The 18115-nt window shown below is 41.9% G+C and overlaps 2 protein-coding genes across 2 annotated transcripts in view; both read left to right on the plus strand.

The window, feature by feature from the left end:
• Positions 1 to 6234, plus strand: part of LOC311143643 (mitogen-activated protein kinase kinase kinase 20-like) — a 62978-nt gene extending 56744 nt beyond the window's left edge. The window contains exons 11-19 of the mRNA XM_084179511.1: positions 951 to 995; positions 1114 to 1144; positions 1257 to 1396; positions 1541 to 1603; positions 1694 to 1789; positions 3822 to 3938; positions 4216 to 4290; positions 4537 to 4690; positions 4834 to 6234. Of these exons, the coding sequence (XP_084035637.1) occupies positions 951 to 995; positions 1114 to 1144; positions 1257 to 1396; positions 1541 to 1603; positions 1694 to 1789; positions 3822 to 3938; positions 4216 to 4290; positions 4537 to 4690; positions 4834 to 5540 (1428 nt within the window). The 3' untranslated portion in view covers positions 5541 to 6234. The remainder of the gene's footprint in view (positions 1 to 950; positions 996 to 1113; positions 1145 to 1256; positions 1397 to 1540; positions 1604 to 1693; positions 1790 to 3821; positions 3939 to 4215; positions 4291 to 4536; positions 4691 to 4833) is intronic.
• On the plus strand, positions 6109 to 10055 carry LOC311143642 (cell division cycle-associated protein 7-like). The gene is made up of 10 exons (XM_084179510.1): positions 6109 to 6471; positions 7250 to 7393; positions 7500 to 7619; positions 7730 to 7972; positions 8067 to 8141; positions 8284 to 8463; positions 8629 to 8763; positions 8869 to 9018; positions 9128 to 9264; positions 9354 to 10055. The coding sequence occupies exons 1-10, from the start codon at positions 6379 to 6381 to the stop codon at positions 9382 to 9384; spliced, it is 1308 nt and encodes a 435-aa protein (XP_084035636.1). The 5' UTR covers positions 6109 to 6378; the 3' UTR covers positions 9385 to 10055.
• The last annotated feature ends 8060 nt before the right edge of the window (positions 10056 to 18115 follow it).

The following is an 18115-nucleotide window of genomic DNA, read 5'->3' on the forward strand; positions in this document are numbered from 1 at the left end:
GGGATTTCTATCATTAGCTAACTGGGCACCACTCATACTTGGCACATGAACACCAATTTGTATTGTATACGTTACACTTACTGACAATGCCTGCTTAATTGCCCCCTCGGGGATTGACAAAGTCGTATTGAATGGAGTTGAATGTGTGGTGTAGCCGCTAGCCAACAGGTTTCCAATGCTTGTCCGCCTCTATACTGTAATCAACTTGCTACAGTATACTCCCATTCCACATGGGGGCAGAGTGGTGTGAACTACTGAACTCCTCTTCCCTGCCAAAGGAATCCCAAAGGCTGAGCAGTTTCTGTTGACTTCCCTCCTTCCCCTCCTCTCATCAATTAAGATCTGTTTCCATTTGTCAACAGTATGCTTTGGATTTTATTAAACGATTTGAAGTAATTTGTGAAAAACAATATGGCTCCTGTAAATGCAATATTATGTCACTTTAATTAGGCAGTATCTGTGATGGAACTTTGGCAGTAGGGTAGGGGTGGTGTTTTTTTTATGTGTTTACTTCCAAACCATACCACTGGAGTAGACGAAAAATGCAGCTGGGGGTGAGGGACTTTAGAAGGAAGTTGCAAAGAAGTGTATCGCGCTAATTCTAAAACGGCCCTCTTTGAATGCGATCTGTTGAGATTGCCATTCAGCTCAGGCTCTGGGCTGTGATAAGATTCCGTGGGAAGAGTGCATGCCATTTCAGTTTGAGTTAGACCATTAGGACCCAGTAATCTTGATTGCAGAACACAATAGCTGCAAAAACTGTATGTAATGCACTGATGTTCATAATTTTTTACTTGCACACACGAATGCTAAATGCAAGATCTGTGTTGAGTCCAAACATCAAGAATAGGCAGCACATTTCTTTATTTGAGCTGGACACATTTTATTACATGACCATTAGAGCAGTATTCCCTGGTACTAATTCAGTTTTGTCTTTTTTCTTCACGCAGCTCCTTCCCAACTGTCATATTCATTCCTGGACAGAGGAACATGTGGTCAGTATCAACACATATCAATCAACTACTTCCTCTTCCTTTGTGTAATTAGCCATTAATAGCCATTATGGCTCCATTGTTTATGAATATTAATGCTTTTCCAATTCCATCCCCACAGTACTTTTGGATGCAGCAGATATTTGGGGCAGGTATGTTCAAAGTCACCTTATAGACTTCTCATACTGTAGGTATGGTCAAATGAATAAACGCATCATTTTGGCATGTATGTGTTTAATTAGCATTTGTTTTCCATGTTCTCAGGAGAGGGGGCATATGGCATGCAGCTGTATGGTGACCTGTTTAAGGAAAACCACATCACTGGCAAGAGGCTGCTGCTGCTCACGGAAACAGACATGCGAGACCTGGGGGTCAGGTCCAAAGGTCACATCATGCACCTCAAGGTACCATACTACCTTTCAAACTAGCGTGAACTAGCAAGTCATTTCACAATGTGTCCATATGGTATAATTATTGAAATTGAGCTATATGCTAATACAAATTATTTTGAAGTTTGAAGGCTATGTATAACATGCTTTCCCCAACAGAGTGAAATTGAGAAGCTAACCAATGATTACATTGGGCTCTTCCACTTCCCTCCACTAATAAAGGTATTGTATTTATTTCCCCTTTAATGTTATGAAATGGTTGGCATTGTTTACTGTTACAATATGTTCAGCCTGGAAATCTCTGTTCCACAGGATGAGTGTGCAGAGGAGGAGGAGGAGGAGAGGAGGAAGATCGTTAATCTGGAGCTGGTGTTTGGGTACCACTGGAAAGCAGGGACAGGTCACTCAGTAGGTTTTCAATGGACACTGAAAATATTATATTACAAATAACCAAGATGTCTTGGTACTTTTTTAGGTATTTTGTCCCTGCATTTTCAAATGTATCTGTAAAATAATTTAGTCTCAGTTCTGGTTTGGTTCAAATGCATATAGTAATAGCTAACTTGTTGTCAGATAAGATTGTAACTGGTATGTCAAGATGGAAATGCTCCTCTTCAAGATGCTGTTTCTCTAGGTAAAGATGCCCATATGGTCCCCATCAAACTCAAGCAAACACTGACCACTGTTGCACTGAGCATGCTTTGCCTTCAAGACAAATCTTTGCAAGAGAAACAGATGAATAAATATTTCATCTAAAGCCATCCATCCCACCCACCCCCACTTGCTCATCGTCCTTTGTTAGGGTCTCAAACGCTGGAGAAAGGCTGCTTCTCCACTTGCTTTTTGAATTTCATCAAAAATAGCCCATTTAGCCAGAAGTCATTTTCTTTTTAAAAGGCAAATGTTATTTAATCTTTCAGCTGTTCATTGTCCCATCATAAATAGTCCCCTTTCAGTGAGTTCGGCGGGGCTGAAACGAGCATGCTAATTGCCTCCCATTTCTTCTGACATGTGGTGCTTTAGTGGGTAGAAAACACAGCAGGGAGAAGGAAACAGGAGGCTGAGAAAATGAGAGCTAATTATTTTCCCCTGCCTGGTGTCAGGTTCTGTGTCAGCCTTGTTTTTACAAACTGGAAGGTTTTTTGCACTAAATAAAACAAACCCGCACTGCTTTTTTCCCACCTCTCTTTGCTGGCGGTGTCATGGTAGCAGCTGCACTTCTCAAAGACAAAATGAGGGCCTGCGATTGTGCGGCCACCATCTGACAACCACTGAGGGTCCCCTACTAATGAGGATATCACCACGCAGCCAAGAGAAAGGTGCTGAATTATGTATGAGTTGTCATTAGACCAGACGCACTCCGGTCTTGGGCATCATTATCAGACATTGTTTCTACTGGAGTGATTAGACCAGCATAGACCTGGGGGCCCTGGTGCGACTGGCCAGGGCCGACACGGTGCTGCTGCCTGGTGTGTCTCGGAGCCAGAGCCTTCCTCATGCTAGCTCCCCCTTTGAGCCCCGGCCAGTCCCTGGGGACGGTGCAGGAGTGGGCTGAGGCTCCTCAGACGAGTGTGTTAGTCGCACTTCTTTGATGTCTTCTTCTGTGATCCTCCACACAATAGATTGGTCCACACCGTGAACCCTGTGTGGTTAAGCAGTGACCTGTGGCTTCATGGCTGGCTTTTGGGGATGGCAAAATCATTACTGCTTTGTCAGCATGCAATATTCAGTAGGAGTATGGCGTTGGGGTTTTCTCAGATTTGTATTTCCTAGTGAGGATTTGATCCCTATGTCCCTTGTGCAGCAAAGATCGAAATACTGAGTTTATTTTCAGCTAACTGGAATAACATTAGCATTATACTGTATTTTTCACAACAAATAGCACCATGTGTCAAGATTCTGCAAACCATATCCACTACAGGAAATAATACTAGATATTCACCGTACCAACTTATGTTTACCCCTGAAGTAAAATAAATGTCTTTGCAAAGATAGGTTGTTAATATTCTCATTATTATTATTAATGTTTGACCACTTGTTATGTCATTCTTCATGCTTTGATAATTCAAGAGACATGCTATCATCTATGATTCTGAGTGTACTTCAAAATAGAGTGTGGGGAAAGCACTCAATCTCCAAACATTTGTCTTAATTGGATACTAGGTGAAAGCAGGATTAAAATATAAATGTACAACATAACTTGTGCTTCTGTCAAATTTGATCAAAATGTCATATAAATTCACATTCCAGAAATGTTCAATTCCAAGGAACTACCTCTAGGCTGTGCTGTTGGTTTAGGAAAAAGTTAGGTTCTCAACGGACAGCAGTTCTATTTTCTATTTTGTTATTTTTTTTTATTTTTTTGCGTAAAGCAACATAGTTTGGGGCCAGGGCAGGGATAAATAAATATACTCTAAGACCTACAATCTCTATTTTTTAGGACTGCAAATGGAAAACGTACATGGAACTTGACGGAGATGAAGTTGCAATAACATACATCAAGGATGTGACCTTTGATGCCAACAGACAGGATGTGGATGTCCTGAAGATGACCAAGGTGTGATCATAAGCATTACGCCATGCAATGTGCTGAAAGGGCATCCGGACTTAAAATCAACAGTCACTTGTCCTTTACATTTCTTTGTTGAAGGTTTTTATGACCATTGAAGGAGCATACCCTTTTGCTAAATGTTATGACATTTAAAATCGCTCTTTGTATCTCCAGATAAATGTAATTATTCCTTGAATTTATGTCATTGCAGTGTTGAAGATGCACAGTGCTAGCTAGCATATGCATGATGATTAATTACCAATATCAAACTATTTACTTGCAGCCCCCATTTGTGATGGACAAATGGGTAGTTGGACTACAGGACAATCAGGTTGTTGACTGCATTGTTAATTATGAGGTGAGTCATTCAAAACATTGCTATAGGGAGACAGTCCTACAATGACCTAACCATTGCACTACATAGGCCTACACTACACCACCTTTAGGCTAATCATTACCAATAATAAGAATTCTACAGTAAAATGTAGGTCCACAGGTACGCCTTCAAAAATTAAATACATTGTGAATTTAATTTGACATGTAGATGTGATCTGATGTTTAAAATCACCTACAGTGATTGTTGTGTCCCTACATTTGCCACTAGAATGATGTGAGATCACCAAGGTGTACGAGACATAGCCATGCAGTGATGTGGAACCCCACCAGTGGACGAGATGAGATCAAGACTGTGGAGCTGCTGATAGAAACATCCCAGTTGAACATAGAAGGGAACCCCAGAAGCAGATCAAATTCAAAAGGTCAACTTTCCTTTCTATGGTGCTTTGGATGCCGATTTCATTGACAAATGGTCTATTTAAAGCTGTGTTAAATACAGAATGCACAAATGTATGCACACTTCTATGTAGCCAACCCTACCAGTGGATGTTCTTTCTTGTTCCAGATGTGGATCCCAGATGGATGTACAACCTGAGACAGAGGCAGCTGAAGAGCCAGTCAGCAGCAGAGCAGCTTGGTTCCCGGACCCCCACCGGTGGCTCAGAGACCCGCACCCTGTCTCAGTTCGTGTCTGCGTATGGAGACCAGGCCTCTTCCTACGCTGCAGCAGTGCGGAGGTCTCCCAACCGCAGCTCCCTCTCACCCTGGTGCTCCCGCAGCTCCTCCCCCACCACCGGCCTGTCCGCCATGCTCTCCCCCCTCTACCTGGGGTCAAAGGGCAGCAGCCCCTCCAGCACCACCTCAGAGAGCGCATTGGAGCATGAACACCCGCTCAGTGCTGGGGCAGTGCATGGTTACCGCAGGCACGGCAGCTACTTTAAAAACTCAATGACTGTGACAGAGGGCCACAACAGAGACACATGGTCCCATACAAGGGGCAACTTCACACAGAATAAGTCCAGCAGAACCTCACAGCAAACGGGGTGGCCTCGGTCCAATAATTATAGTGTAGCCGCTCATAACCGGCCCAGGGTGATACCGGGCATATCAGCGCCTGTGGAAAACCCCAGTACAGAGCAAGAGAGGGCTAAAGTCAGTGAGGGGGGGTGGATCAAAGTGGAGCGCCAGAAAAGGTTACTTCGACAGGACAATAAACAGGTCAGAGGAAGACCGAGGAGAGGGGGTAGAGATGGCCATGGTGGTCGAAGTTGAGGATAATTTGCTGTTTGAAACTGTCTGAATAGACTGGACAGCAGGTTTACTTTGAACATTATCCTTCACACTACTTCAAAAATATACATTTTCTAATTTTCTCTCCGGAGGGATCTTTCTAGGGGTCATTTGAGCTAGGGAGAATTGTGATTTAGGGAATGCACACAATTCAGTCTTTTAGGGCTGAATTCTGAATTGTACTCAAATATATTTTATATTTAGCATGTAAGCCTACATATAATTTGTAGTTGTATATGTGAAGTGTTTTATATAAGGCTATTGTAAATTGTATAGACTACATTGTTGTAATATTTGTATTTATGAGATCGAGATATTTGTGCCTTTTATTACCATATTGAAAAGTTAATGTACATATTGATTCTTAAAAGGAATATATGTTTTTAATAGTCAATAACTATATGTAGGGTAAAAAAACAACAACAGATAAACAAATATGAAGTTCATAGTATTCTCTCATTATCCAAGGACATGACCACCACACCTGGTGGCATGGACGCGGGAGTTTTTCTATAAACCCACCCCTTTATGCACATTTCTACGCTATGATTTCGCGCCAGGGCGTAGTACTTGAAAGGTTACAAGTTGGTGGATCAGTATATTACATAATATTTTAATATATTTGTTTTGAAAAATAAGTGTCTAACACCGGTATTTTGTAAAATATTTTTTCTAATTTGTTGTGTCGCATATTTGTGTGTTCTGTTTTCCTTTTAGCTCGTATTTTAAAACAAAAGTGTATATACCTTTCAAGACACTTTCCTGGCGCGGGAAATTTCTCTGCCCCCATTTGCAAGTCCGGAGGTGTTTCTCTGTATTCATGAAAGGACTGCAGAAACGTCTACACGAGTTTCGATTGAGATTCTTTGCAGAAAACTTTCAAGAAAACAAAATGCGTCCTTCTTGCTCTAAGGTAAGGAATGTATCTTGAAGTATAATAAATACATATTTATCTTAATAACTATATCAAAAAATTACAGGGTACTTCAAGTTCTGATTTTATAGTTAGTTGCAGAGAATGATAGCTACCTCAAATTATGCTGTGGTAAACTTGTAGCTAGCTAACGTTAACTTCTATTTTCTTGCTCACATTTTAGTCAACCTGTTGCATACTTTCAGCAAAAGCTGCTGCAGACTGCCTGCAGTCTCATTGGAGTTGCAGTGCAACCATTGCTTTGCCTTTGCTTCAAATCAAGTAACCATGTGTGAATCTAGCCCGTTTTTTTTATATTAGGTAGCTAGTTATGTTTTTATCGTAACTATTTCAGTGGCTACAAACTAGTTATACCACAGTTTTGGCTACACAGATTCAGATTTTATCCTGACAAGTTTTGTAATTTAAAATGTCGGTTGTATCCACAATCAAAGTTAGTGAATCTTCCTTGGGTACTACTGTAACGTTAGCTAGCTAGCTACTCACTGCTTTTTCTATAGCTAACTTCAATGACCTTATAAGATACATTTGTGTTAGCTAATGTACAGCTATATCACGGCTAACTTACCTTGTGGTGTCTGGAATGAATCTTGCAGTCACACCCCTACCATCATAGGTATTGCTGCTTCTCTCCCTGTCCAGGAGGGCGGCAGTGTGCAGGCAGTTTCTAAAACTAATAGTACTTACTGTGTTTATATGTCTATGGTATGAGCTTCTATCCATTGTTGTTCCTAACTCTTTCCGCTTGTCTCTCCAGCGCCAGCGGGCCCCCCAGCCTCCTTCCATCAGGATGAGTTTGCGGAGCTTCCGTAACGTACCTCTAGTGCCCATGGAGACATCCTCTTCCTCCTCAGATGACAGCTGTGATAGTTTTGGCTCAGACGGTGGCTTTGCAAACACAGTAAGCCAAATTGTTACGTTTCCATCCAGTTACAATTTATGTTTTACCATATTCACTCATCTAATGAGTTAGTTGTTAATGAAGGTTGTGGTTTCACTTTGTGCAGAAAAGTAGCTTCAGAGAAGCTAAGAAGGTGGCGGAGAGAGCCAAGGTGTTTGAGGCCAGCTCGGAGGAAGAGTCTCTCACTGGGTTCGAGAATGCGTTCAGCAGTGAAATGAGTGCCATGGTGAGTTTTTTGTCTCGATATTACCAGCTTAATTTTATTACAAAATGGTGGCTACTATACACAAAAACCTTTCAGAATGTGTGCTCAGACAAATGTACTGTGTGTTTCAGAGAGTGGACTCTGACTCGGAGGAGTCAGTGGGGCCTCGGAGGAGGGGCCGTCGGTCCCAGACCCTGAAGGTGGCCATGAAGTTCCCCACAAGGAGGGCCATCCAGAAGACCACTGCAGCAGAGCCCCCTAAACAGCCCAAAGTCTCTACCAAACAGACCAAAAAAGAGTCTGAGTCCGACTCCAAGGAGGGAGACAACTTCATGGACAAGAGAGCGCTTAACATCAGGGAGAACAAAGCAATGGTACAACGGGCTCATTCGCAGGAGTCATTCTGGCAGACGCCTACTGAGTGACATTTGAGTGCTAATGTTATTTTTTCTCAATTATTTTAATTAGCTTGCAAAGCTGATGGCAGAACTCAACAAAATACCTGGCTTCCCCAGAAGAACATCCCTGCCTATGATGAATACGGTAAGTGACACAAGATGGAGGATGAGGCTGTACTATAAAACACATATCAGGAAACAGAAGATTTGACTATTGATGTGATGTCTAGCTACCATGTTTGTTTTTGGACTGTATTTGATTGGGAATGTTTTAATTTCCTCTCAAGCCTCGCCGTGCCCCCCGCCAGTCTCTGGGAGCCTCAGGACCCCACAGGAGGAACCCTGAACGCACCTCTCGGCCCCACACTCGCTCCCGCACCCTGGTGGACGGCCCCCCCAGCCCCCCTCCAGAGGAAGAGGAGGACCTGGTGCGCAGGAGCCGCTACTACGAGGAGGTGGATGAGGCGGTGAGTGGCACACATACCCTTGTTGACCTCACTGTTTGGTTGGTGACGATGAGAGTCAAGTAAAGGTCCATTTTTAGAAGTTTCCTGATCTGTCCGTTCAACAATAGTGAATCTGAACTCCAGGAATTGTCTGTTTGGTTGATATATTTGTGAATGTGTTTATAGAAGGCGCCCCGTCGGCGCAGCTACAACGGGGTGCTGTCCATTCCTCATGTAATGCGGCCTGTGGAGGACATCTCCCAGATGGAGCTGGACCTGATCGCCAACAACGTGGGGGAGAAGGTGTACAACAGCTCCACTGTAAGTTCCCATTCTTCTACAGTGGTACTCAAACGCCTGTCTTCAAAGTTTCACATTCATACTGCCACGTTCACCAAATTCACCTCTCTGATTTGCTTGACGTAGGGATCCACTTGCCACCAGTGCCGCCAGAAGACGACCGACACCAAGACCAACTGCCGTAACCCAGAGTGTGTGGGAGTGAGGGGTCAGTTCTGTGGCCCATGTCTCCGTAACCGCTACGGAGAGGAGGTCCGAGATGCCCTTCTGGATCCTGTAAGTACTGCACTTTTCTACTCCGAGCCATCAAGAGACAGTGACACATTCTTTGACTGTTGTGTTAAGAGACTGCAGCCTTGGTTGAACTGGTCTTGGTCTGTTGCAGGAGTGGGAGTGTCCGACATGCAGAGGGATCTGCAACTGCAGCTTCTGTAGAGCCAGAGAGGGTCGCTGTGCCACTGGAGTCCTGGTCTACCTGGCTAAATACCACGGCTACAACAACGCCCATGCCTACTTAAAAAGGTCAATGCTACTACTGAAACACTTCAATCGTATTAGTACTGTGATTGCTACTGTGTTGGGAATTCAAACATGGCTCTTTTTCTCTGCAGCCTTAAGAAGGAAATGGAAGAGAGCCAGTAAACCATGGAGGGCGTAACCTGATTCTGGACCTGACTGACAACGTTCTAATGTTATATGGCTTTATATTCCATAATGCAAAACTGTTAATTCTTCTATTGCTCCTGATTCTGTATTTTTTTTTCTTACATTGTTTTAAATGTATACGTTTTAACGTCAATTACGCAATGTAATTGATATGAGTCTTCAATGTTTATGCTGTTATGATGAATTTCTTCAATGTTTATACTTGTTATGTTTGCTTGTGACGTTCTCACTTTTAACCTGCAAGTTCTGAAAAAAACAAAAGATGAAATATGTAAAGGTTGGTTGGCCTCTATGGTAATTGTATTCAAGATTCATCAATTTTTCTATAAGGAAATGTGCTTTTGACTTCAGTAAGGTTTATCTGCTGTTTTTAGTCTCAGCTGTTGGAAGTTTTTTCCCCAGTCTCACACAGTTACTCTTGACTGTTTAGTAGTCCACCATGCCCCTGCGGTGGTGAGAGTGGAGAGGACACAGTGAGCAGGGGGCCATTGCCCTCCCCCTGAGCAGAGAGGGACTGTGTGAAATACTACAGCGCCTGGTTAAATCCTTCATTAGATAACTGTCACTAATGGTGTGGAAACAATTAGCAGCCTCTAATGGGAATCTCATACCTGTAAATCAATTCTATTAAAGCACTTTCTCGCTCTGCTCTGCTTTTTCCTCCTTTCATTTTCCAGCTATGTTTTACAGTGCAAATAGTAATGTTCTCAAGTGTCACTCAAGTGGCAATGAAGTTATTGCTGGTATTTTCTGTTCAGTAGTGTGTGTGTGTGGTACTACACAGGAAATGTCTTGAGGTGAATCTTGGGTGGTTCATGGCTATTAAGCCTTTGAAAATGTACTACATTTGACCTGCAACATTTCCAGTGAGCATGCTCTCATTAACACTGACACTTACGTACCTTTTGAAATTACAGTCTACACTTGAGTGTTTGCTAGTTTGGTAGGAGACATGCTCTCTTATTACAAGAGTAGCTACCCTAATTCAGAGTGCACTGCTTCTCTTTTTGGAAAACAGTTGGAAGCTTGCCCTGCTGGGTTTACAGAAGGATACACATTTGGTCACAACAGTTTGTAGTAGTCCATTGCCTTCTGTCATTTGCAGTAGAACTTGGCTTGCATTGACATTGGAAAAAATCTTGGAGACCTTTTCAAACAAGCTGATCAAAGCTCGCCACAGATTTGGTCTGAATAGCATCCTCGGTTTATAAAAGTAGCCGTTTTTTATCTGAAGATGCGCAAAGAAAGAACCGAGTTCTAATGAATTTAACGGCTGTTCTCCACAAATCCATACAGTGACACTGTGCTTAGGTCATCTCCCTGTTCCCTACAGAATTGACATCACACTGTTAAAAAATGTTTTTTGCTAATCTTTCTTTTTCTCCCCCAGAAACAAATCTTTCAAAATCTATTATTAGCATAATAAAGATGCACTTGAAAATACTGGTATTAAATACCAATGATCATCCACTTTGGGGTGATGAATATTTAGGGAAATAATTGTTTACGACGCGCAGGCATTGAGCTGATCTGGTAATCAGGCTATGAAATACAATATTTATTCATTAGAGCGGATTTAATGAGGCCTTGCGGCGCTAATTATGAAAACCAGTGTAGCAGTAAATGAGTAGTGCACGGTGGTGGGCTGTCGCGTACCTGTAAGGAGGGAATGGGGGTTGAAGTGCCCTGAGTGCCATGCCACACTGAGCAACACAGAGCCACAACCCTTCCTTGGGCCTGCCTGTCTGTCCAGCCCCCAGCACTACATCACACAGATGGGCCCTCAGCCCACAATCCCCTGTTCTACCGGGGCTGGAGGAATTAGAGCAGTAATGATGACAATCTTGTTACATTAATAATGATAGTGATATTGTGCTGGTTGAACTGCATAGTTATTATCCTGCAGGTTTTCAGATTACATAGAAGGATTTTTCATGCTGGTGTTTTTCTTCTGCAGTTGTTTGATTGATTTATATTTTCATTATGGCTGCAGGGTTGCAAAATTGCTTTTACTTTCCTAGAGTGTCCCGCCGGTTTCTAGTGATTGTTGTGGAGCCAGAGGAAGAACAGCTGAATAAATTGAACACACAAGGCATGATCACAATGGAATCTGTAGGTCAAAATCAACAGATTAATTACAATGTAGAATACATCTGTCAGGCCTCCGCAATAAACCCCCTTTTCAGCTCACTGCCATGGAACGACATAACTAGATTGTCATGTCGTTCCATGTTAGGAGCTACAGTAAGGCCTGGATCATACAAGCACAAAAAGAAAGCCAGGAGAGCCCATTCAGAGGTACTAAGATGTCCTCAGTACTCTCTCTTTTCTGTGATTTCTTGTGCAGGTGGACAGAAGTTTCTAGACAATAATATTCCTTTCCCCCAGACCTCTGTGTCCTGTAGAGTGGAGAGAGAGTGTGCTGCTGTTGAGGAACAGCAGCGAATGACTCTGGGTGGCAGGAGGCTTATGACATGTATCTTACCTCCGACTCCAGACTGTGAGGAAACAGCAGTTTGGTCCAGGTGTCAGGGACATTATCCAAGAAAAAGGCTGCCTGCAGTTGCTTCATCTCTGAGGAAATTGCCAACTCACCCTAACAAAGGAAGGCATAAGTGCACTCGCTGCCGCCTTCAAAGAACGCGTGATAAGATTACGTTATAAATACAGACTTCTTCACAGAAGGGGGGAAACACATCATGCAGCTGAACTTGTCAATTCTGTTATTTTTGCATGCTTCCTTAAAGTTAAATTGTTGGGGGGCATTTAAGGCATATGTTCAATATCATGAATAGTTTACTTGTCTGATTATTTGGATATTTCAGATATAAGTGATACATCTAAAAACTAAATTTCTGAAGAGTAACAAGGTTGTTCATCTCACACAGCTAGGCTATATGAGTCAATGCACTACCTCTACTAAATTACATTCACCTTTGACCCGTCTCCTCTCCTCACCTAACTGCTCTGTGATCACACATGCACCACTGTAGTCAAACACAAATTATCATTGGTGGTCAGTGCTGCATGCTCCACATTCTTAACCATACATACCTGATTTTTTGCAATTTAGACAGACATAGCATGGCTTCTCACACCCTCACCAGATTTTGAATGCTTGATTTCTATCTATTCACCTCATCTGATGGAAGATACCCAATATGGTGTTCCTGAAGGGGGAGCTCCAATACAGGCAACTCAATAGACTGCCTCATCTTCTGACAGCTTCAACTTTCAGTGACTCTTCCACAGAGTTGGTGGAGAAACAGAAGTATCTTATCATTGAGGTTGTGGTAATGGTTTACCTGCAAGTACAGGAAATGGACAGATACATTTGTCTTTAGTCAATGAGAGTAGTACTTTCACAGATATGTCTCCAATCCATGTAGGCTAAGTACATACTGTAGCTAGCATAGTGCTTAATTTAGAGTACCATTTCATTGCTGTAGCTTATTGCCCCAAGAGACTGATTTAGAAGGGACTTGAGGAGACCAAGAGAGCTGAGGAGGAGGAGGAGGAGGAGGACTAGTCTGGGTTCTTTGTCCCTCACTTTGTCCCACGAGTGAGGGCTTCACACATGCAGGACCTAGAGCTGGGGACTGAGAGGGTGATGACATTGTCAGTGCGCACAGCCTTGTGAAAGTTCCCATAAATGTTGTGAGGAGCAATAGGGAGATGAGGGGAGTCCAGCCTGCCACTATGTCCCTAGTAGTGGGAGGGGCTAATTATGATGTAGGGAAGTGCAGAGCCGTAATGTGTAAATCTAATCTTACCTTAAGTGAGAACAGGTACATTGGATTGATTGAATTGAGATCATACATTATGAAAAGGAGCATGGAAGGAGCTTACCGCCATGAGTTGGTGGTGCTCACGTGCTTCATTAATTTACTTCATTAACTCTCTCCTCCAGAGCTTACAACACACAATTCATTGCTGGTCATGAATCCAGAACGCTGGCAAAATGGACAGCAGTATCAGATACATACAAGATAATGCAATGGATACACTGACTAACACAGTCTAAACAAATCACAAACACATGCAAAATACAGAACCTCAGAGGCATTTGGTATTTATGAGTTAGGTCACTACATTTGATCAATGTCTTCACATTTGGAAAACATGTCTGAAAAACAAAGCATTCTTTACTCTAGCTAGTTAAATTAAGCATTCAAATTAAACAGCAGAAATGATATAATGATGTCTCAAATAAATCCTGTTGTGAAAGCGTCTTTATATCCACAATGCTGTGAGGACCGAAAACAAAAGCTAGAAACAATCCCAGTACTTGTCTAGGGACTGAAGTTAAGTATAAATGCTGTCTGGAATTAATATCCAGTGTAATTTACTGTATGTTTGTTCTGTGGAGGTTAAAATGGAGCAAAAGTCATTTTCCATGTTTTCAAAAGTTAAACACCTTGATAATTGGCAGAGGAGTCTACATGTTTGTGAACTATGTTGAGTCATGATGACACTACATCAATAAATTGCAGACCCTTGTTCCCACATCACAATATTTAATCATAGACATTCCCGTCAAAAGGCCCTCTTGCCTTGACCAAGAAAAAGCAGTACATTAATGAATGAATCATGTATGAACTATTGTTTATTCAACGTTGTGGACGCACAGAGCTGAAAGACACACAAAGTCAAGTCTCTCATGAGCTCTCTTGGTTTACTCGTCTGTATACACAACATCTATGGACATCTAGCGGTCCCTTTTCCCTCAGCAAGGATTTCAATGGACCATTTGTTTAATATTATAGTCGTATAGTCTTAAACCCAACAATATCAATCAGTCATGAAAGCACCTGCATGCTTCTTTGCCCTGTAATATCTAATGTCTCTATTAACCCATGGTGGTTGACTATACTGGTTTACAGCAGAGAGGAAAGTGGTGGAGGCAGGACAGCAATACAGTGTGACTTTCAGATTCATCCAGTGTGACCTTGTAGATTGACCACTAAGTCCAACAGCTGGACATACAAGTCTTACTAGTGTTGGATCTGACGCTTGACTTGGAATATTGTCTAATACTGGAGAATAAGGAAAGAGTCAGACTCTAAATAAGGTGGGGTAGTAAGAGGAGCAAATACATCATATTGTCTGTCTGTAGACTTCTGCAGAGACAGTACAGTCTTCTAAAGTTTCTGCATTTCAAATTATTATTATTATTTAGAACTGCCACCCTGAAGAACATTATGTATCATCTGTTTCACCACACATGCTGAAATAATGTTTCTGTCATGGTTGTTAGCCAACTCTCAAACAATATCTCCACAAAGCTATCAGTTGACAAAAGAAACAGCGAAAACAATTGAGGTAGCCACTCTAAAGTACAGAGAAAGAAAAGAGCTCTTAGATAATTAGCACCAGAAACCACTCTATAATCTTAAGATCATTCTCACCACTTAAAATCAGCACAGATGGTTTGTGTTATTGTGGTGAAACAGAATGAACAACACTCGACTGGATCTGATCCCCTAAATATGCTTTTCCTTTAACATGTCTTTCCTCTGTTCCTTAATATCACTGTTGATCTGACCCAGCTGGCCTAACCACTGTGTCAACATTCCACAGTTAGTCTATTGCAACGTCCAAGGATTGTTCCCAAGAACAAGCGTGAGAGATTTGTTGTCCACATAACATGTTGTACCTCCTATACAACACACCTCTCATTGATCAGATCAGGTAGTACATGTTTGAGTCAGTGAGTTCAACATTCACTTTCACTCAGAGATTCAATGTTACACATCCATCTGTTTTGACCACATGCTGCAACAACAAGAGAGGGTTTAGCACCAACGTCAAAATAAATGATGGTTATACATCCATTAGCCAGTAGCCTATATGCCACTAATTCACATATTGACAGTTTAAGCTACCGAATATAAAATCCTGGAAGCATGATCCCTGAAACATCCCAAAGCTATGATCATTTAAATAATGCATTACATTTTTGTTCGAAAAAAGAAACCCTGTAATTGCTAAATATGAAATTTAACCCTGGAGCATGGTTGCTTAACCAAACATGCTTTGTCTGGTTAGGCTTCGTCGCTGAGGAAATGTCTGGCTCACAGATTAAATTTGTTCTCTCTAGAGTCAAAGGCAAGAAAACAATTAAGTGTCTGCAACACATTTCACTGTATGCCACTTAACACAGTTTTCACATCATTGGGGCAATTGTCTGCAGAGGGCTATGAGACAAAGTCATTATTTCCAAAGTCTCGGAAAGATGGCATTGTCATTTTCCTGATTTTGAAACATTTCAATTAAGCTGCTGATGGTGTAATAAACATAATGGTGTGAGACTTCCAGTTTTGTCTTTTGTCCTGTCATGTCCCTGTCAGGAATCAGGAGGGTAACTGCTGTTGGGCCAGAGGTGGGAGGCATCGCTGACACCCAAGGGGCTTGTGTGTGTCCCCACCCTTGAGGGTCCCCCCCAACCTTCCCCTTTCATTCAGCGTCTAGCCCTTTCAAAACAAGGTGAAGTTCAGCAAAGTTTCTCTGCAGCGATGATCAAACAGTCACATCACTTATGGAGCTGGGTGACGGGGGCAGTGAATACAGATCAGCTTTAATTGTAGCAGGCCTTACTGCCACTGTCTGTCAATCAGAGCCTTTGAATTGGGGGAAATTTGCTCTGTTCATTCTGTTAAATGATGTATCCAATTAAACGTGTTAGAAATCATGATCTTCAGTCAAGGTTAAATGAAAGCAGTTACTCCTGTCAGTAAGGTGATTAAATGCTGCCTACATCAGGCACATTTTGTTCAAAATTCAAATGTTGGTCTAAAGCATGAATCTTTATTAATTATCTTGCAGTCCTGCTATATAAATGCCCGGCACATTTGCTCTTAATCACCATGTTCATTTTAAATCTTTGCTTTAGTCTCTTTATTAAAAGGGATCTCAATCCTCAAATGATAGTGTTTTACATATTCAGTGAGGAATTGTGGCCAGGTCGATTGATGTTCAAAGACGTCTTTCAACAGCAAAGATGAATCTTTTACTTGTGTTTATGCCTATAGGCTTAGTTTATTTACTTGGTATAAAAAAGGTACTAAATATATTAGTAGACAAAAATATGATTTGCTTAAAAGTAATGTTTCAAGGACAATTACACTGAACAAAAATATAAATGCAACATGCAACAATTTCAAAGATTTTACTGAGTTACAGTTCATATAAGGAAATCAGTCAATTTAACTACATTCATTAGGCCCTAATCTATGGATTTGACATGACTGGGAATACAGATATGCATCTGTTGGTCACAGATACCTTTTTAAAAAAAGGTAGGGGCGAGGATCAGAAAACCAGTCAGTATCTGGTGTGACCACCATTTGGCTCATGCAGCGCAACACATCTCAGGCAGTTGATTGTGTCCTGTGGAATGTTGTCCCACTCCTCTTCAATGGCTGTGTGAAGTTGCTGGATATTGGCGGGAACTGGAACACGCTGTCGTACACGGCGATCCAGAGCATCCAAAACATGCTCAATGGGTGACATGTCTGGTGAGTATGCTGGCTATGGAAGAACTGGGACATTTTCAGCTTCCAGGAATTGTGTACAGATCCTTGCGACATGGGGCTATGCATTATCATGCTGAAACATGAGGTGATGGCGGCGGATGAATGGCACGACAATGGGCCTCAGGATCTCATCACGGTATCTCTGTGCATTCAAATTGCCATCAATAAAATGCAATTGCGTTCATTGTCCGTAGCTTATGCCTGCCCATACCATAACCCCACCACCAGTAGATGAGCTTCCCTGAGACGGTTTCTGACAGTTTGTGCAGAAATTCTTCGGTCATGCAAACCAACAGTTTCATCAGCTGTCTGGGTGGCTGGTCTCAGACGATCCCGCAGCTGAAGAAGCAGGATGTGGAATTCCTGGGCTGGTGTGGTTACACGTGGTCTGCGGTTGTGAGGACGGTTGGACATACTGCCAAATTCTCTAAAACGACGTTGAAAGCAGCTTATGGTAGAGAAATGAACATTCAATTCTCTGGCAACAGCTCTGGTGGACATTCCTGCAGTCAGCATGCCAATTGCATGCTCTCTCAAAACTTGAGATATCTGTGGCATTGTGTTGTGTGACAAAACTGCACATTTTAGAGGGGCCTTTTATTGTCCCCAGCACAACCAATTTTCTAATGACGTCCTTGTTGTGCATAGACCTTTGAAATCTGGTGGCAAGGTAGGAACACAGAATATTGGGCAAAATGAAAAATTATGCAATAGGAGGGAGGATAATTTTGCTTTTGTAAGATTCATTGTGCGTGGTGTTATTAATGTGCATACAGTGCCTTCAGAAAGTATTCACATTCCTTGACATTTTCTTGTGTTACAAGGTGGGATTAAAATTGATTTAATTGTCATCTTTTTGTCAACAATCTACACGGAGACATTTGAAACTCCACCTCTTTAAGGAATACCTGGGATAGGATAAAGTAATCCTTCTACCCCCCCCCTAAAAAAAAAAAAAAAAAAAAAAAAAAAAAATTGTAAAGTGGTTATCCCACTGGCTATAGGGTGAATGCACCAATTTGTAAGTCGCTCTGGATAAGAGCGTCTGCTAAATGACGTAAATGTAAATGTAAATGTAAAATACTCTGTAATGTCAAAGTGGAAAATTCAAACATTTGTAAAACATTTATGAAAAATAAAACACTAATACTAATTGATTACATAAGTATTCA

Source organism: Coregonus lavaretus (assembly GCF_964263955.1).
Source record: "Coregonus lavaretus genome assembly, chromosome: 16".
NCBI lineage: Eukaryota > Metazoa > Chordata > Actinopteri > Salmoniformes > Salmonidae > Coregonus > Coregonus lavaretus.